The 27,312-nt window shown below is 41.6% G+C and overlaps 1 protein-coding gene across 1 annotated transcript; it reads right to left on the bottom strand.

Annotated features, from left to right (window-relative positions):
- Nucleotides 1-1,258: 1,258 nt before the first annotated feature.
- LOC134399566 (uncharacterized) lies at nt 1,259-27,312 on the bottom strand. The gene is made up of 4 exons (XM_063127645.1): nt 27,167-27,312; nt 16,108-16,575; nt 8,924-9,064; nt 1,259-1,393 (listed from the first exon to the last, which is right to left on the bottom strand). Exons 1-4 carry the CDS (start codon nt 27,243-27,245, stop codon nt 1,389-1,391), a joined length of 693 nt encoding a protein of 230 aa, XP_062983715.1. The 5' UTR covers nt 27,246-27,312; the 3' UTR covers nt 1,259-1,388.

Below are 27,312 nucleotides of genomic sequence, written 5' to 3' on the forward strand. Positions count from 1 at the left end.
TGTTGGCCTCCATTGATTATTTCGTCAGCCGCAGAGTCACAAGGCAAGAGCAATCAAAGTGGTGGCTGCCAATGTAGTCCAACTGGCAGGATAGATTTTTGACAGCAATGGATGATGCGATACTAGCAGGAGGACTGAGGCAGGTGGAGAGAGCAGGGGATTGGTGAGTCAACTCAGCGTGGACGAATAGTCAACTCAAGGCTGATCCTAATCCACACCACTGTTGGTATCATGTTGTGTGGGGAGTACTCGCTGGATAAACAACTGTTGAGTTGATTATTACCCCACTATTGACTATTATGTTGTCCAAATGCAGGCTGAGTTTTCTTTCTGTGCTTAAGAAATGGGGGGGGGGGTAGTAGATAGATGGGTTAACAACTGGGAAGTGAGTTGGTGCTTTACAACAAAAGAGTCCCCATACGCACTCAACCTTTGTGTCTGTGCATGTGTGTGCTGTGGCTCGTTGCGCATTCATTTCCCCAAGTAATATGCTTTCAAAGACCCAAATCAGTTGTCTGGAAGCTAAATGGCTATAATGTAAGGTGGAGCTTCCAAAGGATGAGGACTACTGCAGCCTATATTCATGGATACTTCAGCCAATAACTACAAATACTTTACCCCATGTTGGTCTTGTTGGTTCACAAGAATGACAGGCACACATGTATCTAAGCAGCACTCACATAGCTAACATCCAGGGCCAGTCCTACTATTAGGTAGATTGAGGTGGTTGCCTCAGGCAGCTGATTTTGGCCATCATGAAAGGAAAGAAAATGGGAGGGGAGAGGCATTTGTGAGATCTTCTGCCTCAGGTGTCAAAATAATTTGACTTGCTTGGGAGGGAGGGAGCAGCATATGCAGCTCTGCCTCAGGCGGCAAAATATCTTGGGTTAGCTCTGTTGACATCCTGCAGTGCACATTCACATGTCTGAGTGAGTGAGTGAGTGAGTGAGTGAGTAAAATTGTGCTCTCCCCCACATACTTCCTGCACTACGATGCTTATCTCAGATTTTAGGAGTGTCCAAATGTGTCAGTTATGCCAGCAGTTGCTTTGGAACAATATTTCCCTTCTTCAGGGAAGTAATCTCTGCTTATATAAGTTAGAACGTCCACTGAATTTCTTTCTCTCAGTCTTTCATGTATGACACAACATAGGAGGGATACAAATTTGCTTTTTTTATGTACTTATTCTATGAATAAGCTGAAAATTTAACCTCTTTTTCTAAAAAAGCAAACTGAGGCACATCATCTAAAAGGATGCTAAAACATTTTTATTATACTTTAAAGTCAGAAAACATAAAAACATGCGAACAACTGACATTTCTGCATACATTCAGAAAATGGTATCATTCTTGGCACATCTGGTATTTTTTTTAATCGTACTGTCCAAGTTATGCTGAGGAGGAAGGAAAAGAAGGAAGCAAATGAGTATTAAAGTGAAAGAAGTGACAGAAAAATATGACTCAACTAAGGGTGTGTCCAGACGGAGGTATCATAATGCTACCAATCAAAGACATTGTGAAAAATATTCTTCTGAAGGGATATTTTGTGGGGGGAAACAGATGGAAGAAGCAGTGGGTAAATATGGAAGATTTACAAGTGGAAGATGGTGATGTTTGAAGCTGTCCCACCCCCATAAAATTCCATGAATGAGGCAGGGTGATTCCAGGATGAAAGTCTCACCTGTGTCCTGCCCCCAAAGCTACGCCCACATTTCAAAATCCGATTTAACTCCCTTTTTTTTTTTTTTTTAATAATTTTTATTCATTTTCAACACTATATAAACATAAATGAACATTTCCAAAATATAATTGAAACAAACACAATAAGAAAAAGAAATACATCAAATATCTGCTTCATACATATTGAATAATTGTTGAGTACAAATATCAAAAACTATTACATATGCCTTATCACACTACAACATTTTCATTCTTAACATAAAAGTGCACCCCCCACCTCGGGATCATTCTTGAGTCCAAAATCTAATCGTTTCTTCTGATGGTGGTTTCCCATTTCCCTTAGTAAACACGAACACTAGGAACTGTTTCCAAATTCCTTCGAACTCATTTATTTTAGTTACGCCTTTTCTCCACTTAATATTACATGTCAGTTTATCATTAATGGCTATATCCCATACTACTTTATACCACTCCTCAATAGAATATTCCCCTTGGATCTTCCAGTTCCTAGCTATCATCAATCGTGCTGCAACCAACAAACTCGATATCAGCTCTATAGTTCCTTTTCCACACTTTATATCTTCAAATAGTGACAGCAATGCTATTTTTGGTGTTTGTTCTATTTTCATTCCCACTATTTCTTCAATTTCTGAGAACACCATCTTCCATAATCTTTGTACATATTTGCATTGCCACCACATATGTAAATACGTTCCTTTTTCCCCACATCCTCTCCAACAATTTGCTGAATGTTGATCACTTATCTTGTTCAATCTAACCGGGGTTAGGTACCACCTCCATAAAATTTTAAAATAATTCTCCTTTATTCTTACTGATAAACTTCTCAACACTCTTTGTTTCCATAGTCCCTCCCAGCTCTGTCGCCCTATTTGTATCTTCAAATCTGATTCCCAAATCACTTTCTCTGTATTCTCTCTAAACTCCTTCTCTAACAATATTTTATATATTTCACTCATTAATCCTTTTGAAACTATACTACCTCCTTTTCCTTTCTCCTTACTTACTACTAATTCTTCAAACCTCGTCATCTTTCTGCACATTCTATTATCTTTAATCCACTTTTTATTCCATTGTTCTAATTGACCATATTCTAGCCAAGATAGCTTCTTCTCCTTTAACAAATTTTCCATATCTTCTCTTGTTTTAATATCTCTTACCCAATCCTTTAATTTTATTTTATTTTTCTCTTTTAATATTTTACATAATCTACCCTTTAGATCCTCTGGGAAATTCTTTAACATTATTATCGGTGCTAAGGGAGAGTTGCTCGGAAGCAGCTTCCCTTTAAATTTGCTCCAAATTTCCCATTGAGTCCTCAGGAGTGGATTATCTATACTTCCAACCCATTTTCTTCCTCCATCTTTAAAAAAAACATTCTCCAGATTCATCTCTACCTTACTTATGATTTTTTCTTCCATCCAGTATAAATCTCCTACTCCCATAATTGCTTCTACAACATGTCTTAATCTATTTGCTACGTAGTATAATTTTATGTTTGGGAGACCCATTCCCCCCTTTTTTTGGCTTAGGTACCAATTATTTTTATTCACTCTTGCTCTCTTTTCTCCATTACAATATTTATTAATAATATTTTGCCAACTTTTTATCTCGGTTTCTGATATTTTTATAGGTAGCATCCTAAATACGAAATTAATTTTAGCTAGTATCTTCATTTTTATCAAAGCTATTCTCCCAAACCAAGATAAATTTAATCTCTTATATTTCTCCAATTTCTCTAATACCTCCTTCTTTAACCTCGTTAAATTTTCCCTTTCTAAATTCTCTAGATTTTTTGTAATTTTAATTCCCAAGTATTTAATCTCATTCTTAACTTTCAATTCCATCCCCTTAAATTCCCAATCCTTTTCTTCCTTCTTAGTATAGTTAAACAACATCATCTCTGATTTAGACCAATTTATTTTTAACCCTGTAATTTCCTCAAATTCCCTCAACTGATATTTAATTCTTTCTAATTTTCTTAATGGATTCTTAATGGTCAATAAAGTATCATCCGCAAACATGTTTAGCTTTATCTCCCTTACCTCTCCAATTCCTTCTAATTCTTTATCCTCCCTTAGTGCCTTCGCCAAAACTTCCATAACCATTACAAAAAGGACCGGCGAGAGCGGACATCCTTGTCTTGTTCCTCTGGCTAGTCGTATCTTTTCAGTAAGTCCGTCATTTACCACCACTACCGCCGTATTTTGGGAATATAACTGTTCTATTACATTTTTAAATTTATTTCCAAATCCCAATTTATCTATAATACTCTTTAGTGCCTGCCAGCTCACACAATCAAAAGCTTTAAAAATATCTAATGCCATAATACCTGCCTTAATATTTGCTTTTTTTATTACATTTATTACATTTAAAACTCTACCCACTAAATTATGCATATGTCTTCCTACCACAAACCCACATTGATCTGCTCCTATATATTCTGCCAAAAATTTATTTAATCGTTTGGCCATAATAGATGTAAAAATTTTAGCATCCTGATTTATTAAAGAAATAGGTCTATAAGAATCAGGATTAGTCAAATCTTTATCTGGTTTTGGGATCAGAATTATCACTGAATGTTCCCATGATTCAGGTATCTTCTCTCCTGATAATATCCTATTATAAAGTTCCATTAATTTTGGAACTAAACAATCTTTGAAGACCTTATAATATTCTGGACCCAAACCATCTGCTCCTGGTGATTTACCCACTTTTAACTTATCAATAACTTCTTCAACTTCTCTTTGAGTTATTACTGACTCCATTAACTCCTTATATTCTGATTTTATTTCCTTCTTTATAAACCTTCCAATATACTCCTCCACCTTTTCTTGTTGAATTTCTTTACCCTTGTACAATTCCTGATAAAATTCCTGAAAAATTTTTATTTTAGCTTTCATTGCATGACAATAATTCCCTCGACTATCTTTCAACGTTTCTATCCCATTCCTCCCTTTTTCTTTTTGTGTGAGCTTGGCAAGCAACCTCGAGTTCTTGTCACTGTTTTCAAAATATTCCCTTTTCATATACATTAAATTCTTTTGAATCTCTTCTATATTTAAGTTTTCTAATTGTTTCTTCTTAGCTTGTATTTCCACTAATTTATATTTATCTTTACTTCGCCAATATCTTTCCTCCAAGTTTTTAATTTCTATCTCTAACTTTTCCTGTTCTGCACGTTGTTGTCTTTTTAAACTACATGTTTCTCTAATACAGATTCCTCTTGCTACAGCCTTCATGGTGTCCCAAATGACTGACCCAGCTGTTCCTCCTTTTTCATTAATTTCCCATGCCTCCGACAATTCCTTCCGAATTTTATCTACTATTTTATTGTATTTCAATATCTTTGTGTTCAACTTCCATCTATATGCCTCTTTATAATCTTTCTTAACTGTAAATTCTAAACTTAACAAGGCATGATCGGTTACTTTTATTACCCCCATTTCCATTTTACAAATCCTCGTTGCAAAGTCTTTTGAAACAAATATATAATCTATCCTGGAGTATGTATGATGAACTGGGGAAAAGTATGAAAATCCAGGCCTATTCCCGTAAAGTAAGCGCCACGAATCTAAATAATCATTTTCTTTTACTAATTTATTCAATATAGTCATATTGTTCCTCTTTTCAGCATTAGTGGGATTTGACCTGTCCCTTTTATTATCCATAACCATATTAAAATCCCCAGCTAATAATGCACACCCCTCCTTAAATTCTTCTATTTCTTTGAACAGCTTTATAAAAAATTCTCTATACCTCTCATTTGGGGCATAAACATTAATCAAAGTATAAACCTTTCCCTCAATTTTACCTTTTAACATAAGATATCTACCCTTATCATCCTTTTTTACCTCTTCTAATATAAACCCACTTTTTTTTGAAATCAAAGTGGCCACTCCATTTTTTTTTGATGTCCCTAATGATTTTTCATAATAGGCTAACCACTTTAATTTTATCATATTCGAATTCTCGGAGCCTTGGTGTGTCTCTTGGATCATTATAATATCTGATCCCTCTTTATTTAGCATTTGTTCTATTCTCTTCCTTTTCACGACTGCCCCTAAACCTTTAACATTGAGTGTTGACACCTTTATCTTTTTATCCATAATCACCCTTTTGAAATCTCTTCCGATCCCTTGTGCTCAGCAATACAAACTTGCTTACATAAAAACACAAACTCCATACATAAAACCCACACCCTCCTACCCCGATCCCTCCTCCCCTACCTTCCCCCCCTCCCCACCCCCCCACTCTAATCCCCCCCCCATATCCCCGTGAGTCTAATACTCCAGCCATCTACTTTAAAGGGGGAGGGGGGAGGCAGTGCTGTGCCTGGCCGGCAGGTCTCTATATTAGCATTTTTATTTGCAATTATCTCCAACATAATTAACAATTCTCTTACTCTCCAGATGTCCCAGCCTCATTCCCTCCCCCACCCACTCCAGCCCCATCTGCTTCCCCATCCAGACCCAGCCTCTTCAGCAAATCTTTACCTTGATCCAATGAGGTTACTCTGTATTCCCTCCTCCCATATGTAAATCTTAAGAAAACCGGGTAACCCCATGCATAAGGAATTTTATTCTTCATTAATGTTTCCGTTATTGGTTTAAGACTACGTCTCCAATTTAATGTGCGTTGAGAAAGATCATTGTAAATTTGCACTGGTTTGCCTTTACACTGTATCTGAACCTTAGATCTCAATTCTTTCATAATTTGCTCTTTTTTGTAATAGTTGCCAAATTTCACCAATATGTCTCTAGTCCCTTTGTAGTTTTTCCCCCCCACACGGTGGACTCGGTCCAGATCCGATCCATCTATTGGAATGTCAGGCGTCAGCTCCTTGAACCAGTTCACGATAATTTCTCTAAGATCTTCTCCTTGCGTCTCCTTCAGCTGCTTTATTCGAAGCGAAGATCTACGAGATTGATCTTCCAAGGCGATCAAACGCAATTCCCATTCTTTAAATTGTATATTAGTTGATTTTTCGAAAGCCTCTTGTTTCTTCTGGTCCAGATCCACTTTAGCCTCTATCTTTTTGATCTTATCCGAATTTTCCATCGTTTTATCCATAATAGTACGCATTTGTTTTCTGAATTCACTCATTTGCTGATCCATTTTTTTAAAAATAATCATGTTATTTTCTGCTATAATAGCCTTGATTTCCATTAAAGAGGGAGGGTTACTACCACTTTCTTTCCCCCCTTCTGCCATGTTTCCTTCTTTATTTGGTATTGTATCCAAAGAGACTGGGTCTATATCTTCCTCTTCCTGTTCAACTCCAGGGGCTGTACTTCCCAGGAAGGAGAGGTAAGCCAAATTATGATTTGAAGGTTTCTTTTTTTGTTTATTAAGCTTTTCCCAACTTTTGATCTTTTTTTTAACGTTGGGCATGGGTCCCTTCTGGGTAGGGCATAAATCTTAGAGTCCAACTCTCTTCCTTAGCAACTTATGCTGGCTTCTCTATTATATAGCACTCACAGCTCCTTCTTCACGAGGAGGGGGGAAAAATCCAGTTCACAACAGCATTCACTAGAGGGGATCAGATTTAATCACTCAAAGTCTCTCACATCCCACATCTCCCTCACCGAATGCCAAATGCAGCTTTTTTCACCCCTTCACCCCCCTTCTCGCCACGCCAATAAATCCAGTCAACCACTTTAACCTTAGAAAGCCAGCATTCCAATCGTTCCCATGTGAGATAAAGATGAGAGGTTATATCACAGATCAATGTCCAGCAAACATAAATTCCTTCTTTTTAAACTGCGTCAGTCAGCGTTTACTTTCACTTTCCATAGAGTTGCCGTTTAGACAGACATTGCATTAATCATAGTTCATCTCACCTCCCTTCTCCAAATCTCTCCACTTTCCCGGCTCCTGTTGGTTTTATAATCATTTTCTGTCAGTTGCTCAAAGATTCATGCCCATTAAAAGAGAGATAATTGCCTTTTCCGGCAAGCGCCGTTCAGAGCCTCAGAAGAAACCCGCCATCGCTCAGGCTGCCAAGCTCCGCCCCCTTAACTCCCCCAACAACAGATAACTTTGATGTGGTGCAAAACCAAAGCATGATTCAAAAGCCACGGTAAATCGTGAATGCAAAGATGTGCATTATCGCATTAAAAAAGCGCTGCTGCGGTAATTGAGGGGCTTCATCATGTGTCCTAAAACGCAAAAATGTGCATTTAAGGTGGGGTAAAGATGCCATATAGACATCCCCCTGGAAGGACCCTAAATATTTTACAACTAAAATTGCCTAATGTAAATATAACCTAAGGTAAATCCCGGCCTTCTCAAACTAAAAAAGAGCAGGTAGCAGATTATGTGAAATTGTCTCTGCCTGAGGTCCTGCAGAGCACCCTTCCCCACCCTGGTGCACTCCAGATGTGTTGGCCTACAACTCCCAGCTATGCTGGCAGGTGGATTCTGAGAGTTGTAGACAAACAGATCTGGAGGGCACCAGGTCAATCAAGGCTCAATCATAATACTATTATAATACCAGGTCAATCATAATACTATTATAATACCAGACTAAATTCCTAGTAGTTTGGAAGACATTCAGTATAATTACTCTTGAACGTGCTCTCTTTTAGTAAGAGTTTAAAGGTGCTATCCTATGCATTTTTAGACAGAAAAATAATAATATCAACTCTATTTGAAATTAATGGGACATTGGTTAGACATGATTAAAGACCCTTTCATTTCAATGGGTCTGCTCTAAGTAGAGTTAACATTGGATACTACCGAATGACAATTCTATGGCCCTTGGGTGAGCTCCAACCTCGAATCCCCCCCCCCCCCAGCCCCTGCAGAAACATTCACATCACTGTCTCAACGTTGGAGCTCTGATGGTGGGAAAGGCGAAAAGGGAACAAACCATAGGCAGCACAGGTGAAAAGGGAAAAGACTACAGGTCTTGGATCTGTAGAACCCACAGCCCTCCTGGTTCTTGAAGCCCAACGTGGAGGAATTTTACACCAGCCTGCTTTGTTTTTTAAGCCCTAAAAGTGCTCCCTTCATTTCTGTTTGGCTGGCAAGATCCCAGCAGGGTTTTAGATATATTGGATGCTCCAACTCAGGAGGTAGTGTTGCCCTGCCTATCGTTCTGTATGCAGTGGTTATTTACAACCAACCAAACAATAATTTTGGACAAAAATACAGCTAGCATTGATCAGAAACATGTGCAACACTTTAGCAAACAATTGAGGATTTCATTGTCTCCTTCGTACCTTGGTGGGATGTTGTTTTAGCACATGGAAGACACTTTCTCAGTTGCGGAATTAAAACTACGATCAGAACGACCAAGCCTCCAATGCCAGCTCCCGCCACTCCGATGATTGTTCCAATGGATTCTTCTATGCCAAACAATCCTGAGAGGAAATGCACAGAGTCATCAGAAATCTATCATACTGAATATAGAGAAGTAGAAACAAAATGTTGCAATGTATTCTCTCTGTGTCTGTGTCTGTGTGTGTGTGCGTGCGCATATGCATGTCTATTACTTGAGTCTGTGGCTGAGGGGGTTGAAAAATAGAACTTAGCATTGAGACAGGAGCCCCTGCTCTGACATGGGTCTTATTTCTGTGCAGAAATTATTTTTATTTATTTTGAAATTTTATTTTTGCTTTTTGAACATTAAAAAAATGCAGCCAGTCTGTATGCAAATAGATGGAGGGCGTGGAGCATCTGCGTGCAACTGAATGCATAGTTTGGCCTGTGGGGAGTTCTTTCAATTTAATCTGCCCATCTTCTAGCCTCAAATATATTAGTGGATACCTTGCAGGGCTGCTTTAAACTACTCTCTTATGCTACTCAGAGCTTCAGCTCTTCAACCTACAAAAAGGATATACCAGTGGACTACACTGCAGGGTTGTTGTATACTACTCCCTCAGTTCAGCCTGCATTGGAGGGGTAAAAGTGATGGATAAGAAGGCGGGGTTATTGTATGCTACTTCCTCAGCTTCGACCCTATGGTCAAAAGGGATCTCATGGCTCTGGACAACACTGCAGAGTGACTGAAAACTACTTATGCCCTGATTTGCTATATTCACAGTGCACTAAACTGCACGGCTGTATTTATTTATTTATTTATTTATTTAATCACATTTTCCCAGCTACAGCCTGCAATATGGGTGCAGTGAACTGCATTTTCTTTGGAATTTGCATTCATAACATTATTTTGGTAATGTTTCACAATTAATAAGGACTGAAATAGGAGCAGGAACTCTTATCTTTGTGCACCCTTTTAGATTTTTTGGGCAGGGTGGGGGAGGGGAATCAATACACTTGGATCCAATACCAGCTACATTAAAATCTTTGCTTCTCCCCTTTTTTCTGTGGGAAACTCTGTCTGACCCAGAGACATTTAAAAATAACTTCTCACTATGAACCAGGAAATGACTATCCATATAATTAGATAATTCTTTCTACACTTAATATGTGTGTGTGTGTGTGTGTGTGTGTGTGTGTGTGTGTGTTTGTTTGTACTTCTGTTCCAGCTATTCCATTCTGTTCCTACCTCCCACCCAGATGTCAGTTTTATTCCTCTCACTCATTCAACATTTCATGTCACTGAATTATTATTGGGCTGTTTGAGAGAGGTGTGTGTGTGTGTGTGTTGGATCATCCTTTAGGCTCCCCCACCCCTGGAGAACTTCTCTAAATGAGGGATGTATTGCACGCTCATGATTGGCCACTCATGGATGTTTGTGGATCCATTATATGACATCATCAACATTTAAGATGTCTCCTGCCCTACCCCTGGGGAATCTTGCTTTTTTTTTAAAAAAAAAAAAAGGAAGAGATAATGTGGTATTAGCTGGGATATTGTGGGATCTCTCTGCCACTAGATGGCGCCTTCTCATTAAACACAAATGGAGCTTTTCCATGAAGGGAAGTTTTCAAGTCGTGTGTAAAGGACAGTGTCCTGATGGGAAGACTGCAGAGGACAAGACTATGGGATTTTTCCTGTTTGTAGAGAAACTCATAGAATTTTTGTTATTCAGAAAACCTTGGGGTTACCTAGGTGTAGAGTGTTCAGACTGTTCTAGATGTGGTCCCATTTACCCTCAAGGATCAGGTTCTGGTGGTGCTTGGTGATTCAGCACTGCCATTAGAGGCTTAAGTGACTTCTGTGGCTCAAACACTTCATATCAGCTTTGGCTGTTGCAATAGCCATGACGTTACCTGGATGGACTTACCTTGGCCACAATTAACCAAGCTCTTGTCACCTCCCATTTGGACTATTACCAATTGTTGTACTAAACATGATGATGCCTTTAGAAATGGTTTGGGAACTGGTGTTGATTCAAAATAGGACTGCTGGATTACTAACTGAAACTGGGCAGGTTGACCAGATTACACCTTTGCTTTGTCAGCTACACTGGCTTTTGGACTGTCTGGTCCCAAATTAAAGGGCTCTAAATCCATAACTGGCTTGGGACTGAAACACCAGCTTCTCCTATATGTACCTACCAGAACCTTAAGCTCTTCGGAGGCTGTGCTCTGGGTGCTTCTGCCGAATGAAGTGAGGCAGCTAACTAACAGGGAAAGGACCTTTTCAGTAATAACAATTATGGAGCAGCCTTTCCAGAGAGCTTCACCTGCTGCCATTCCTGTGGTCTTTTCAGCACCAGGTGAAGACCTTCCCGTTCACCCAGACCTCACATATAGGTCACATATAAGTCTTAGAATCCATGTGTTGAATTTTGGGGTGCTGTTTTGTTCTGTTTTCATATTTCATGTTGGTTTTGATTGTATGATTTTATGTTCTATTTTGTATTTAAATTGGGGTTTTTTATGTTTATTTATTGTAAAACACCCAAAGAACTTTGTTATGGCACAACATACAAATGCCATAAATAAATGAACATTACCCTGAGTCTGCTGTTGCCTAAAGGCTCAAAACCAGTATTCGTATAATGATGATAAGGAAAACTTTGGTTCATTTTAATTTTTAGGTTTGACACCTGATCTGGGGGAGGGGGAACTGCCCTTGTGCCTTTAAAGCAGTTTGGTCTGCAGAATTAAGCAAATAGAGCTTTCCATGAGATGGAGATAAACAAGCTCCTGACATTCCTGACATGTATGGGTGATAACTTTCTCCTACAGAAAGTGGTGGAAGGAACTAGAGGATCAGCAATCCTTGACTTGTTATTGACCAAAAGGGATGACTTAGTGGATAAAGTGGCAGTTACGGGAACTCTGGGGGAAAGTGACCACGTCATACTTGAATTCTTGATTATGAAGGAGACAAAAGTTGAGCGTAGCCATACACGTACTCTGGATTTTCGAAAAGCTGATTTTAATAAACTCAGAACTATAATAAGTAAGGTCCCGTGGCAAGTGAGCCTAAAGAGAAAAGGAGTGCAGGATGGGTGGGAGTATCTAAAAAATGAAATTTTAAAGGCACAGTTGCAAACAATTCCAACAAGGAGAAAAGATAGAAGACAACAGAGGAAACCAATGTGGCTCCACAAAAAGCTTAGAGATGAACTGAAAACAAAAAGGGATACATATAGGAAGTGAAAGGAAGGCCATGCTACAAAAGAAGAGTACAGACAAGTGGCGCAGAAGTGCCGAAATGGCGTCAGGAAGGCTAAAGCTGTGAATGAACTGAGATTAGCGAGGGATGCTAAAAGCAATAAAAAGGCTTTCTTCAGATACGTGAGTAGTAAAAGACAGAGGAAAGAAATGGTGGTTCAACTGCTTAATGAGGATGGCAAATTGATAACAGACAACAAAGAAAAGGCTGAAGTGCTCAATTCCTACTTTGCCTCGGTCTTCTCCCAAAAGCGGGTCTATGACCCCCCTGGAAAAAGTGAAGCAGAAGTTGAGGGGGCAGGATTGCAGTTTGAGATTGATAAACAAATGGTCAAAGAACACCTAATTTCCTTGAATGAGTTCAAATCTCCAGGGCCTGATGAACTGCATCCAAGAGTAATGAAGGAGCTAGTGGAAGAACTCTCAGAACCTTTGTCTATTACCTTTGCAAAATCATGGAAGACGGGTGAGGTGCCGGACGACTGGAGGAGGGCTAATGTTGTCCCTATCTTCAAAAAGGGCAAAAAGGAGGAACCTGGGAACTACAGACCAGTCAGTCTGACATCCATCCCTGGGAAAATTCTGGAGCAGATTATAAAGAAGTCAATCTGTAAACACCTTGAAATCAATGCAGTGATTACTAGAAGCCAACATGGATTTGTCAGGAACAAATCCTGTCAGACTAATTTGATCTCATTTTTTGATAGGATAACCTCCCTTGTGGACTGTGGGAATGCTGTGGATGTCATATATCTTGACTTCAGCAAAGCTTTTGACAAAGTACCACATGACATTCTGATTAACAAACTAGCTAAAAGTGGGCTAGATGGAACAACTATTAGGTGGATCCACAGTTGGCTACAGAATCGGACTCAAAGAGTACTTATCAATGGAACCTTCTCAAACTGGGGAGAGGCAACGAGTGGGGTGCCGCAGGGCTCAGTCCTGGGCCCAGTGCTCTTCAACATTTGTATTAATGATTTGGACGAGGAGGTGCAGGGAACGCTGATCAAATTTGCAGATGACACCAAATTGGGTGGGATAGCTAATACCCTGGAAGACAGAAACAAACTTCAAAGTGATCTTGATAGGCTGGAGTGCTGGGCTGAAAACAACAGAATGAAATTTAATAGGGATAAATGCCAAGTTCTACATTTAGGGAATAGAAACCAAATGCACAGTTACAAGATGGGGGACACTTGGCTCAGCAATACTACAAACGAGAAAGATCTTGGAATTGTTGTAGATCACAAGCTGAATATGAGCCAACAGTGCGATATGGCTGCAACAAAGGCCAATGCTATTTTGGGCTGCATTAATAGAAGTATAGCTTCCAAATCACGTGAGGTACTGGTTGCTCTTTATTCGGCCCTGGTTAGGCCTCATCTAGAGTATTGCGTCCAGTTCTGGGCTCCACAATTCAAGAAGGACGCAGACAAGCTGGAGCGTGTTCAGAAGAGGGCAACCAGGATGATCAGAGGTCTAGAAACAAAGTCCTATGAAGAGAGACTGAAAGAACTGGGCATGTTTAGCCTGGAGAAGAGAAGATTGAGGGGAGACATGATAGCACTCTTCAAATACTTAAAAGGTTGTCACACAGAGGAGGGCCAGGATCTCTTCTCGATCCTCCCAGAGTGCAGGACACGGAATAACGGGCTCAAGTTAAAGGAAGCCAGATTCCAGCTGGACATCAGGAAAAACTTCCTGACTGTTAGAGCAGTGCGACGGTGGAATCAGCTACCTAGGGAGGTTGTGGGCTCTCCCACACTAGAGGCATTCAAGAGGCAGCTGGACAACCATCTGTCAGGGATGCTTTTGGGTGGATTCCTGCATTGAGCAGGGGGTTGGACTCGATGGCCTTGTAGGCCCCTTCCAACTCTGCTATTCTATGATTCTATGATTCTATGATTTTCCCTTGCTAATGAAGCTATTGTTAAAGGCACAGAAGTAATGTCTGGAGAAGGATAAACAAATTATGATGCATATATTTAGGACTGTAAATGTTAGTTGGTTTGGCTGGTAGATTAATTATCTGATAAAGTTAACCTTCAGAACTATGATGTGTTATAAACTGTCTCAATTAATAAAATGAGAGGGAAAAATTAAACATTAGGATTTGATTCTGCAAATGTTTTCTAAAACTCATATTGAATTAGCCTTATGGTTAATCCTGTGTTTAATAGCTGGCTTAAATAGAGTTAGACATGGGATTGTCATACTCAAAATGACAAAAGACTTCTATGCAAAAAAGGGAGAAGGTCAACCAGGACTGGACCTAGGATACGTAGTGCCCATCCTCCCCCCGCAGTGAGTTTTACAAAGCCTCTTAGAGGTTTTATGGGGCCTGGGGTGGTGAAGGTATGATGTCCAGTGGGAACGACATTGCTCAAAAACCTTGATCTTTGAGCCACTGTGCTACAGTTTACACAAATTAGGTCAAAAAGTCACATTCTGGGCTGTGGCAGTAAACTATGCAACACAGCAATACTATCACTGATAATATTTTTGTGTGTGTTTTGAAGAGTTCCTATCTTTTGGTAAGTTTTCTTTAGTTTAGAATATCCATTATTTTTATCTTTAAAAATAATAAAGAAAAGTTATAAATATCAAGGATATCCAGCTGACCTCATACAGCTTATGGCTTTATTTTATTACTACTTATATAGTGTTTACAGTACTTGAAGTGCTAAGCGATCGGCAACGTTGCCTCAAAGTAAAGCTGTGTACCACTGATTTCTATGTCACACAAATGACATCAAAGTGGAAATTGAAAAAGAAACATACTTTAAAGCGAACTGAAGAAAGATCATTTGGGTAGTTATCATCCAAACAGCCTGTAGAACCTTGAAAGAAAGGTTGGATTTTGCCACCCCAACTCACTGAAAACAGTACATAAAAACGCAGTCACAGAGCTCAGCTTGGTAACCCTTTCAGTTCAGCTTCTCACCCCTCTCAGCTTGCTGCCCTGGGTAATCGCCCAGCTCACCAACCCCTAAGGCCAGACCACATTTCAACAGATGCAGTTTCTTCCATTCCCTGCAGCACTATGGTGGAAGGTGGGGACCACTTGCATGCTTTACTGAATCACGGATAGAGAATTTTTTACTGAAGTGTATGTGCACTGAACACCACTAGATGCCACCCAAGTTTAATGCAGGAACACTGCACTGATTTCATTTCCCTTAATACTTTTTCTTTCAACTTTTAAGCCTGAGAGATGTATATGGAGATACTGGGGCAGAAGAATTTAATAAAGCAATCTCATTGGATATAATAACAAAGCTGCAATCCATACTTCTCTGGAAGCATACCCATTGAATTCAGTGGGAATTTAAAATAAACATGCATAGGATTGGTTGCAGATAGAATTAAAGTCAATCCATTCTCAATGGATAAGGTTTGGACTAGACTAGTTGAAGTCCAAAATTTCTTAGATTATGAAAGTATCTTCTTAGTTATATAGGGACTATGCATAGCTTAGGTCATTTAAAAATAGAGCGGAAAAGGCCACCTATATCTATATATATATATATATATAGATATAATGTGTGAATTAGGTGACAGTTTGCACAGAATTTGACTTAGGTGGGTTTAGAGTGACCACTTATGCATTACTAAAAAGGAGGTATTGCATCAACAAAAACAAGGACAAAAGGGGACAACAGTTTGCTTAATATTTCCATATGCAAATATATATGTATTGGTGTAAATTTAGAAATTATAATTATAATTCAAATAGAAATACAATAAGCAGCACAATATACTATGCTTTCTCAGTTGATGATCAGCTCTAGCCCATGTGACTTACTTCCACTTCCCACTTTTTACAGCAAAGACTAACAGAAAAGAAAGAATTAAAACAGAGTATTACCCAGTGCCCTCCGGATCCTGAGCTTTGTGCCATCACCTATCACTGCTTCTCCGCTGGAGAGAACCACCTGACAGAAATAAGTGCCGTGATCGCTGGTTGTCACATTTAAGATAGTCAAAGACGCATTACCATTGGATAAATTCCCTATGATGAAAAGTCTGGTGTTGTTTGCCAAGACAGTGACATTGTTCTCTACAAGGTCCACCTGCCCTTTTTCATCCTCCTTGTACCACTTCACGGTTAGGTTATTCAAAGATGGGCCATGGGGGCTGTGGAACTGGCATCCAAGGACCACCATTTCTCCCTCTTTGGCTTTCTCTTTCTCTGGAGTCTGAGAAACAAATGGATGCCATGGCTCAGAAGTCATTATTCTCTTTGTGTGAAGCACAATAGTGTGGGAAGTGGCAGATGAATTGCTCGAAAAGGCGGTGCTCTCCAGTGCTGCATGTCCAACACCAGCATAAACCACTGTAAACAAAGAAAGACAGACTAATGTTCTTCAGTTTTACAGACAGCAACAGTTCTCTAGGGGATGGTGAGATTTGGGGGCTGGGGGAATTGGAATGCGTAGTTTAAAGATTCAATGGACGTTAAGAACAGCTGTCCTGGATCAGAGCAAGGGTCCATTTAGTTCACTATTCTGTTCACACAGTGGCCAACCAGCTACCTGTGGGAAATCCATGAGCAGGATATGGGTGCAACAGCACCCACATGCCCATGATCCTCAGCAACTGGTATATGTAGGCATACTGCCTCTGATACTGAAGGTAACATATAGCCATCAGGACTAGTAGCCATTGATTGCCTTCTCCTGGCTTCAGGTGAGCTAAAGCACTACTGGGGCCAGGGGAAGAATGCAACATCACCAGGAGAACACCAGATGGTCAGATTTTGTTCCTGGGCCTGAGGTTCCCCAGCTCTGGTGGGTCGGTGGTATTTTACCCTGTGAGCTTTTCAGAGAGAGATGTATTTTCAGTTATTTCAAACTGTAATCTACCCTGAGTCTTCAGGGTAGAGCAGCAGTGGTAAGTGCAGGTACCCATCATGACTGGGTGCCCTTGTCCAAGTCACAGATTGCCCCCAGTAGACCAAACACAACGAGTGTCTCTACATTAAGGGAAATTGCTTTATTTACCCAGGGCTGCTGTTCTTAGGCACAATTGATATGGGCTGCATTACACGGGTGGAGAGGGGCGACAAGGCAGAAAAGCCTGCTGTTTTCCAGGGCTCTTTAAATGGAAGACACATTTGAATATAGGGAGCACCTCCCTCCCTCCCTCCCTCCCTATGTGCAATGGAGTGGTGGTGGTGGGAGTGAGTCTTGTTTTTGTCTGCTGTGTCTGAAACCCTTGGCACACTTACTTGGGAGTAAATCCCATTAAACACAATGGAACTTACTTCTGAGTAGACACATTGGGAACTACTAGCACAAACCAACAGAAAGAAGAAGAAAATAATTAAAAAGAATCACACTGGATTTGAACCTAGCACAACTATAATCTAGCATAATGAAGGGTCTTGTTCTTGTGGTCTTACAGAAGCCTCTACAACCCTGCAGCACACTTACTTGCTTCGGCTATTGGGCGGTATAAAATGCAATAAATAAATAAATAATAAGATAAATATTTGGGAGTAGGTCCCATTGAACTTAAAGGGGTGCTCTTGATGGGGTGTAGGATCAGATCTCTCTCCTTTTGTTGCAGGGAGGCATTTTACCCTCTTCTCCATCTGACAGAAGAGAAAGTCCTTCCTCGGCAAGTGCATAGCACATTGCCAGCTTTACACACTGCTGATTTCGTACCATTAAGAGTTTATTCCAGCTTAATAAGGTGGGAAAGGGCAGGAGATGTCCTGGCTGTTGCTGACAACATTTAATTGACCCACAAACTTCCATGAGTGGCCTATAAATTGCTCATTTAGAGAAGCCCAGCATGACACAAGAATCATCACTGGATCTTGTAACTTTTTAAAAACAAACCAATATATTAGTACAAGTGCAGGGTGTTCAAATCTGATCACAACAATAGAATCAGGCAAAGGCCATAGCTAGACCTAAGGTTTATCCCTGGATTGTCCAGGGGTCAAACCTGTTCATCTAGGTGACACACAGGGGATCCAGTGCTTAGGCAGGGGCGAACCCTGGATGATCCCAGGATAGACCTTAGGTCTAGCTGTGGCCAAAGAGAGTAATAGGACTGGTTGAAAAAGTCAGATTTGGTTGCTTTTCCCAAGAATGTTATGGTGTCTTCAAGCCAGGATGAGAGTGGGCATTCTCCCAGTAGACAGGCAATTCTGTCTCAATGCTCCACTGTATCCCTTCAACTGTTTCACCTTCACAAAGGTTGGAGAAATAAAGTCCTTTTGACAGCTGGGAATTTGAAAGGCATAGAAGAGTTATTTGAGAATGCTATCCAAGATTTTCATAGTTTTACTAATGAGGTCCTGGCTGATACTTTTGTTGACGCTTACAGTGCAATCCCATGCACATCAGCCAAAAAGAAAATCCCATGGAGATCAGTGAGACTTACTCCCAGGTAAGTGTGTATAGCATTGCTGCCTTAATAGTCTACAGAGGGACAATACTCCAGTTATATATATTAAGGACATGTTTTAAGCAAAAACATGTCAATGGACATTCCACAATGTAGTGTTAATCTTAGAGTCAAATGGCCATAAGGCTGTGCAACAGCTGAATGTTCCTAATTTTGGGAACCAAGCTGATTCGCAACTGAAATCACACTGTAGGAATGTTGCAGAACAACAAATGGAATAACAGTTGCAGCCATTTTCTTAATGTAGACTAGTTTAAAGATAATAAGGAGCCATCAGAAGGAAGATCTGGGCCTTGAAGCAGTCCATCAACAGCACCTGGACAGGACAATGAGTAAAACACACAGTTCACCTGGTCACAGCTTTCCACACTATGATGAGATGTACTGTATATCTATTTAAATTATGGTAATAATTTCTGAATTTGCATCTACTGTATACATATACATTAGCACATGCAAAAATTATGCCAATTGGTATCATCTTTTTTCCGATTTTTTGTGGTGCAAGTTCTCTTTTTTGCCAATTCACAAGTGGCCACCCTATTCTCCTGTCTGCCCAGCACCTGCTGCCTAAAGCAGCCACCTAACTCTGCCTAGGGGCGGCCCTGGTTTAAACAATTTTACTCATGAATTCAAATGAGGAAAAGGGGGGAGCTGCATGTGCTGCCCCCTCTCTCGGGATCATCCCGGGGTCATCCCTGATCATGTAAATGACTCACAGGGGATCCCGGGAGCAGGCAGGGATGACCCCGGGACAATCCCAGGATAAACCTTAGGTCTAGCTAAGGTAGGGTGACCATATTTGGGAAACCAAAAAAGAGGACACCTAGTGTGTGTGGGGGGGAAGCAGCTTTCTGAGTCCTGCAAAAAGTACGTTATTCCCCCGCCACCTTAAAGAACCCGATTGGAGTGGAGGAGAGGAAAGGATTTCATTCTGCACCACCACCATCCACTCCAATTGGGGCCTTTTCTATTAGGGGTGTGCACAGACCCCCCGCTCCGCTTCACTTGCAGATCCGCCATTTTTCGGATCGGGCCGCTCCGCCCCGCCCCCGCTCCGCCCACTTCCGCTCCGCTCCGCCCGGAGCTCCGGATCCGGATCCGGAGCTCTGTTTCCCCCCCCCATAGGCTTGCATTGAAAGCTAAAAAATTATACAACTTTTTTTCTGTTCAAGTTAGAAACCTCATGTTTGGCACCATGACACCTCATGGGGATATACACACGCATGCCAAGTTTCAAAGCAATCCCATCATCCCCTGATTTTTGGCGAATTTTTGAAAATCGGGCACCCCACACACACCATCCCTGCGAGGTGGGCAGGGGAGGAGGGAGGGAAGGCAGGCAGGCATGCAGCTGGCATTTCTGGGGGCATAAGGAAGTGAGCCAAGGATAAGCCAGTAATGCATATAAAATGGAATAAATCAATCAATAAACAAAGGAGGGGTGGAATTAAAAGCAGCAGTGTTGCTCAATAAACAACAAGAAGAACTTTTTTTAAAAGGCTATATCTGTCTTTTACCAGCAATAGGGGGACGTGCCCGGGGGAGGGGGAAGTAGCTGCCAGTTCAAGACACTGACAGCCACAGCTCTGAGAAGAAGTAAAACGCTCACTTCGACTCAGAACAGGCATTGCTCCACCACTGAAAAGTGACCATTCACTTCAACTCATGATAGGCATTGCTCCACCGTTTTACTCTCTTTGGAAGGCTCTAATGGCCTTCCAGTGCAGGAGAGAGTGGGGGCACGTCCACGATGAGATGCCCTAGGGGAGCTCATCCCCTTGCACCACATCGATTCAGTTGTTCACCAAGGTTAGGGTGGGGAGCAGTGCTGTGTTTCTATCTCTTATTCTTGGCTTAGTATATGATTTCAGGTTGTGTTTGTGCATTTGGTGGGGCTACTGTGTTAAAAAACATGGGGAAAAGCCCGTTCAGATGAAGAAAGAGAAGTTTCCCAGAATCCCAAGTTACCTGTTTTGCCTATGCCCTCCTCCAACTTTGGGATCATCATGACCGGGAGCTGACTCTGCCCCTCAGCCCTTTGAAAAAGGTATTTTTCCCGCCGATTTTTTAAAAACGTCTAGCCCGCGACCCGTACGATGCAGAAAGTTGAGAGTGGTCTCAAAATGACCCCCATCCACGACTCTCTGTGCACAAGAATTTTCAGAACGATAGCTTAAACCCCCCCCCAGTTATCCCCGATTCTTTCCCTCAATGCAATCCTATGGGCGAAAAGCCAAAAACGCAGTTTGAGCCGCGCGGTTGACCCGATTTTCACAAAAATATAGCCCGCGACCCAGACAACGCAGAAAGTTGAGAGTGGTCTCAAAATGACCCCCATCCACGACTCTCTGTGCACAAGAATTTCCAGAACGATAGCTTCAAAAACAACGTAGTTATGCGCGATTATTTGCCGCAATGCAATCCTATGGCGAAATGTTTTCAAGATGGCGACCGGAGCGCTCCGCCTGAACTCGGAGCTCCGAAAAATGGTCGCTTCTCTTCGCCTTGCTTCTAGGGGGTCCGCGGTCCGCTCCTACTCCGCCTCTGGGTAAGGCGGAGCAGGCCAATCCGCTACTGCTTCTACGCTCCTAATCGGAGCGGAGCACATCCCTATTTTCTATAATGTCCACAAATGACCCACTTTCCCCTTTAAGACCTCAATTGGAGCTCGGGGTGGGGGAATGATGTGCCTCAAGAAAGCATGTCATTCACTCCTGCCATGCTAATGGCAGCCTTAAAGGGGAAGGTGTGTCATTCCAGGACGTTATTGAAAATTATAGAAAATCCCCCCTGACACTATGGAAAGAACAAAAACCAGGACAAATCCAGGGAAATCCTGACAGTTGGTCACCCTAAGCTAAGGCCTAACATTCATGTATACAGCTTGTCCACACAAGGATACTGATTGGCCTAAATTTCCCGTCAGGGAGAGAAGCTCCACTGCTCTCATACATAGGTGCGTGTGAGAGGGCCTTCTCATGTGTGGATGGCAAGGGGTGTGGTCGCTGGACACATCGGCAGTTGGGGCAGAGCTTGCTCCTGTGGCTCCGTGAGTCCCTCGTGCCTTTTCTGAACATGTAAAAGGGCAAGAGAGAGGAGGGGGTCATCTGAAATGCCCTAATATTCAGTTCTCATGTGATTCAGCCCCCACCCCATGCTTACACTTCAATGAAAATCAAAACATAGGAGTAAAGAAACAAACCACTTTGTCATACAAGTATTTATATGTACAGTAATAGCTTCTTCATACACACATTTGTTGCTGTGTTTTACTAAACTTTTAAAAGCTCCCAAATGTCTAGCAAATCCATTTCAACACAGTGACCTTTGTTTAGGGAATTGTGTTTACAAAGTCCTTTGCCCTGAAGCAGATCATTGATATGCAGCCATCTTTGGTAGCCAGCAAAACAGGTGCAGTTCAAGAGAAGATGTTCTAAACAATATGGAAGGGAGGAATAAAAGCTCTGTAAATACAACAGGGAATTCTGCTATGGCAACTGGATCCTGTGCATCACAGTCATATGCCTTGACTGATTATCTTCGTCTAGCCTTTCCACAGTACCTTCCATAAGGATGATTAATCTTGATGTTCTTTTAAAAATGTAATTCGAATTATCATTTAAACTATGCCTATAATTTAGGTGGATAACAATAAACTTTCCCCTCAATCTTTAAAAAAGTTTTGTGAGGTATGTCACAATTAACCCCATTTTTGGAGGTGGCCAACGGAGTCTATGAGAGATAGTGACTTGGTCAAGGGCACCCATTTTTATTGTGACTGTTATTTAATTGGCCAGCCCATTTAAGGCTTTAAAGGCCATAATTAACAACTTTAACCAGGCCTAGTAGCAGATATGCAGAGAGTGCAGATGGATCAACATTTAGATTTTTCCTGTGGCCAGCTCCTATTAATACAGAAGTTGCTGGATTCTGGACTTTTCTGAAGGGTAACTCCACATACTGTAGAGCATATCACAGTAGTTGATACCAGTGCATGGAAGATACCAGTGCCCAAGTCATCCTCAAGGAGGGAGCATAGACAGTTCTTCAGTAGTCTTAGCCACAGGTGCTGTCCAAGTATCCAGGAACAATGCTGGATCCAGAAGTTCACCAACACTACGCAATATAGGGGAATATAACCCCATGAAGAACCAGTGGACTCACCTCCCTGAATCACTGGTCTTCCCATTATCAATACTTCTATGTGTATATATTATACTATGCATACTATACTATGCATAGTATGTATATTATGCATAGTGTATATATTATACTATGCATACAGACATAACCAAAGCAAGAGATGCATCAGTGCATTTTTCCAGGGTGAGGGCTGAGGAGTGGTTGAAATCACATGAGCAGCTCCTGTGAAAACACAGGAAGACCCAGAATCTGCATTTTGACTTGGAATGGAGGAGATTCAATGAGGATTTTTCATTGCAGCTTCATTGTCCTTGGGGTTCAGGGGCTTTGTAGACCATGGCCATTGCTAGACCACGGTTTAGCTCGGGCTGACACCGGGGCTCGCCCCTGTGCATTCAGATGATGCACAGGGGATCCCAGTGTCAGGCAGGGGTCAACCCTGCCTTGCCCTGGGGTAACAGGCTCTGCTTGTAGCCCGGTATTTCCGCAGTCCCGGGCTGAGGCCAGGACCATGGAAGGTCTAGCCCATTCCGCGGCTTTTCCCGGCTACCTGGCTTACTCGGGCATAGCCGGGAGAAGCTGCGCACGGGGCCCAGCGCTCCCATCGGAGCCGGGGGGGGGAGATCAGAACTGGAGTGGGGAGATCAGGGTGGGGAGAGAAATCGGAGCCAGGGAGAGAGATGGGGGGGAAGAGATCAGAGCCAGGGAGAGAGATGGGGGGAGAGATCGCAGCTAGGGAGAGATGGGGGGAGCGGGGCAGGGGGGAGCAGGGAACCCTTTTTTTAAAAAAAAAAACTTATCTTGGTCGATGATGCGCTCCTGCACACCCGGCCCTTTAAAAATAAAAAATGGCGGACGTGACAGGGCTTTCCTTCAGCCTGTCGTGTCTGACATGAAGACTGGGGCGACAGCCCGCAATACTTGAATTGCGGTCTCGCCCCTCCTCTTCACCGGATTACTAGGTAGGTCTAGCAAAGTCCCATGATACGGGTTTTATTATATTGCAGTTTCTATAGGGATATTAGGAGATGACTGATTGTGCCTTTTTAAAATCTAAGTTTCCTAGCAGAGAGCATCTGTTTTATGTAACTTACTGTTTAGCTGACACTACTCCTGTAGTTACTGGAAAAGTTGTGAAGGTTTTTTTTTCCTGTTGCAGTTAAGTTGAGATTTCAGTTAATCTGTTTTTGATTCACTCAGCATGGATGATATATCTATTTGTTTTGTAAATATATCTTTTATACCTTGCTTTTTTCAATCTGGTCATAGACTGTTAATTGCATTTGAACTGAGCTTCTCATTCAGATCATAGCTTGGGAAGAGATTTTAGCCCTTTTATCAAGACGTTATTACTATAATCATAAGCCTTCTGTTCTGTCTGTCTGTCACCTTTTAGGTCTATCAGCTTTGTAATTATAATTATTCCTGTCAATCTCATATAAAGATACTCTTTGTACATTCAGAATTGTGTCCCCGGTCATAACTACACGTTGATTATGACGTTCTAATCTATAATCAACCTCTGCTCTGACTTATCTGCCGACTTGAAATATCAGACCTTCTCATCTGTTTTTTTGTGTGTATCAAGCTTTGGAAAAAGCAGGAGGCTCACATCTGTCATTCTGTATCAGCTCATTGTTTTGGGACTCCATTCTAAAGGTCATCATGCAGGGCTCACTTTTCATATTGCAAAAGGTTATTAGTTCACTGGTATTTATTTATACTGTCCTTCCCCTGTAATACAAGCACACAGGAGTGCCCTATTTCCATCCCTGGATGTTGGAGGGTATGAATGATGTTGGCTTCCAGACAGCTTTTATTCCACCTGGAATCCTTCAGCTACTGAATTATCTCATTCCTTGAAATCTACATGTGACAATCAGAAACCACCACCACCCACTTCTCTGTGACCTTTACCCCCTTAGGGCTTTGTCTGTCACAGTACCTTAGGGCTTTGTCTGCCTCAATCAGCAGAATTCCCTTGTCAGGCCCTCCAGATGTTGTTGGACTCCAACTCCCATCTGCCTCAGCCAGCATAGCTAATGGTCAGGGGGATGGGAAGTGGAGTCCAACAACATCTGGAGGACAACAGGTTCCCCACACCTGGTTGAGACTCAACCACCCTATTAACCAAGTCTCCCTCCCATGCCTGTCCACTTACTTTGTGGCAATAATGCACAGTCCCTGTTGTCTCTAGGCAGTTTTGCCCCAGTGGTACATTCTCTTTGGCGCCATTGTTTCAAGTCCCTGTTTTTCAGGCTACTGCTTACTTTCCCACTTCTCTTAGTTGCCCTGTTACTTGTCCAGCCTCGCTAGCACTCCTCTCTCTCTCTTCTCCCCATAAGTAGACAGTCCTTCCTTACCTTAAGAACTGCGTAATTTCTTCAGACTGCCCTCTCTGATTACTCCCTTCTCGCTTCTATTCCCTATGCTATTTTCAGCAAGCTTTGTCAACTATCCTCATTTGAGGTTTCTCTGTCTCAGTCCATTGCCTACTATGCACCCCACCCACCCTTGTACCTTCACTTCCATCCCTCATCCCCAGACCATTCTCCCAGTGCTCAGCCATCCTCTGCATCAGGTTTTAATCTCAGCTTAACTGACAACTTTCCTTTCCCTCATAGAAGCAGGGCTGATTTATATTCCTCAAACAACTGAACATTCTGAGACATCACACCTGGTTAGCCAATCAATGTCAAAGGCTTCACTGCCAAAAAGGCAATCCAGTATAGATGATTTGCTGTCTCTAGCTATTTAAATTCATTATTGGAGAAAAGTGAGGGGTCACTCCCTCCCACATGTATCTCTCAGCTTGGCCTCCTTGTCTGTCTATAATAGTTAAATTTCAGCTAACCAAGGCATCATGAAACACAATGTAGGAAACGATGCTATCCTGTTCTTATCATTTTGAGAGCTTTTCTACACTAAGCATTTAGTGGTTAATGCTTCCAGAAAAGGTGTTTATGGTGCAATCACATTGCCTCATTTGTGGGATTTTACTGGAGCTCCGGACCGCTTCCATTTCCAGCGCTCCTGCATTTTCCCATTGCTCATTGTGTCTGTTTTCTCACACCCCCCCCCAAAAAAAATCTGTTTAAGAAAAAAAACATGGAATAGCTGCACAGTGCCATATGTCTGGAAGCACCCTAAACATAAAGTTACTAAGTCATAACTTGTTACTTATGCCTAATGTTAGGGCCCAATATGCTCGCAATATGCAAAGAAAGATGGAGCTCCTGAGCCTCCTATGCTCGCACAGAAGACAGAATTTCAGGAGACGCTGCTTTTCTGACCCCTCCGTGGCAAGCTCAGTATGTCAAAATTCCCTTCGCTACACATCACTTAGAGGTTGCTGGGGAACCAGTTGCCGGGGAACATGGGTGGGAGGGTGCTGTTGCACCATGTCCTGCTTGTTGGTCCCTGGCCGATGGCTGGTCGGCCACTGTGTGAACAGAGTGCTGGGCTAGATGGACCCTTGGTCTGCTCCAGCAGGCCCTTCTTACATTCTTATGTTCTTAGGTACTGGAGCCTAAGCTTCATACCTATACAATATGAACATATTACTACTGTGTTCCCTCTTTAGCCACTATGGTTTTGTGACAAAAAGTTCTAGTATCTCTACAAACTGGGGGACATGGGGGTGGGAAGAAGGAACAGGAAAAATATATATAGCACCTTTGTATTTGTACCAGCTTTGTTGTTACATTGGTCCATCACAAGAAGAAAGACAGAGTCTTAATGTTACAAGACCTGAGGACAAATTTGCTCAGTTAAATCGCTTCTCGAAAACAACCACATCCTATCATTTAAGTGAAAATACAACATTTCCCTATTAAATATTGACCATTTAAGTGAACATACAATATTTCCTTACAATTTTTCTAAGCAGAAAGGGAGATGAATTAAGATGTTTAAAAACTGGCACAAAAGCACCTTCTCTGCTTTGAGAATATATTTACTTAACTGAAAAAAGTATTTTACCAAAATTAAAATAAAATAAAATACCTTTCAAAACTAAACTCCACAAATGATTGGGCTACAGATTTGTGAGGTAGAGAAATACAAAGACTGCCTGTCTATTTGCAACTACCTTGCACTGAAGCCAGACCCATATGCTCCAACCACCTTTTATGAAATAACCTATAGGACATTCGGTCAGAGCCCTGAATACAGTCCACTTGCACAGCCTGATCCTATGCATGTTTCTTCACCGTATTTCCTGGAACATATTCTCAGGTAAATAAGAATGCATAGGATTGCATTAGTTTGCCACAAGCAACAATCAGAGAAGAAATCATGGAACCACAGTGTCTCTGTCCTCAAAATGAAGGAAAATATTCACTGACTGACTAGTTACTTACCCAGCAAGACAGAGATCAGAAGAGGGGGCAATGCCCAGCTGTAGAATTTCAAAGTCTGTTGATTCATAACTGAGCGCATATCCTCCCTGCTTTTGCTCCGTACGGGCAAAAAAGGCGATGAACCTCTGTGCTTTTGTGTTGCAACA

This window comes from Elgaria multicarinata, chromosome 5, assembly GCF_023053635.1.
Source record: "Elgaria multicarinata webbii isolate HBS135686 ecotype San Diego chromosome 5, rElgMul1.1.pri, whole genome shotgun sequence".
In the NCBI taxonomy this organism is placed as follows: domain Eukaryota; kingdom Metazoa; phylum Chordata; class Lepidosauria; order Squamata; family Anguidae; genus Elgaria; species Elgaria multicarinata.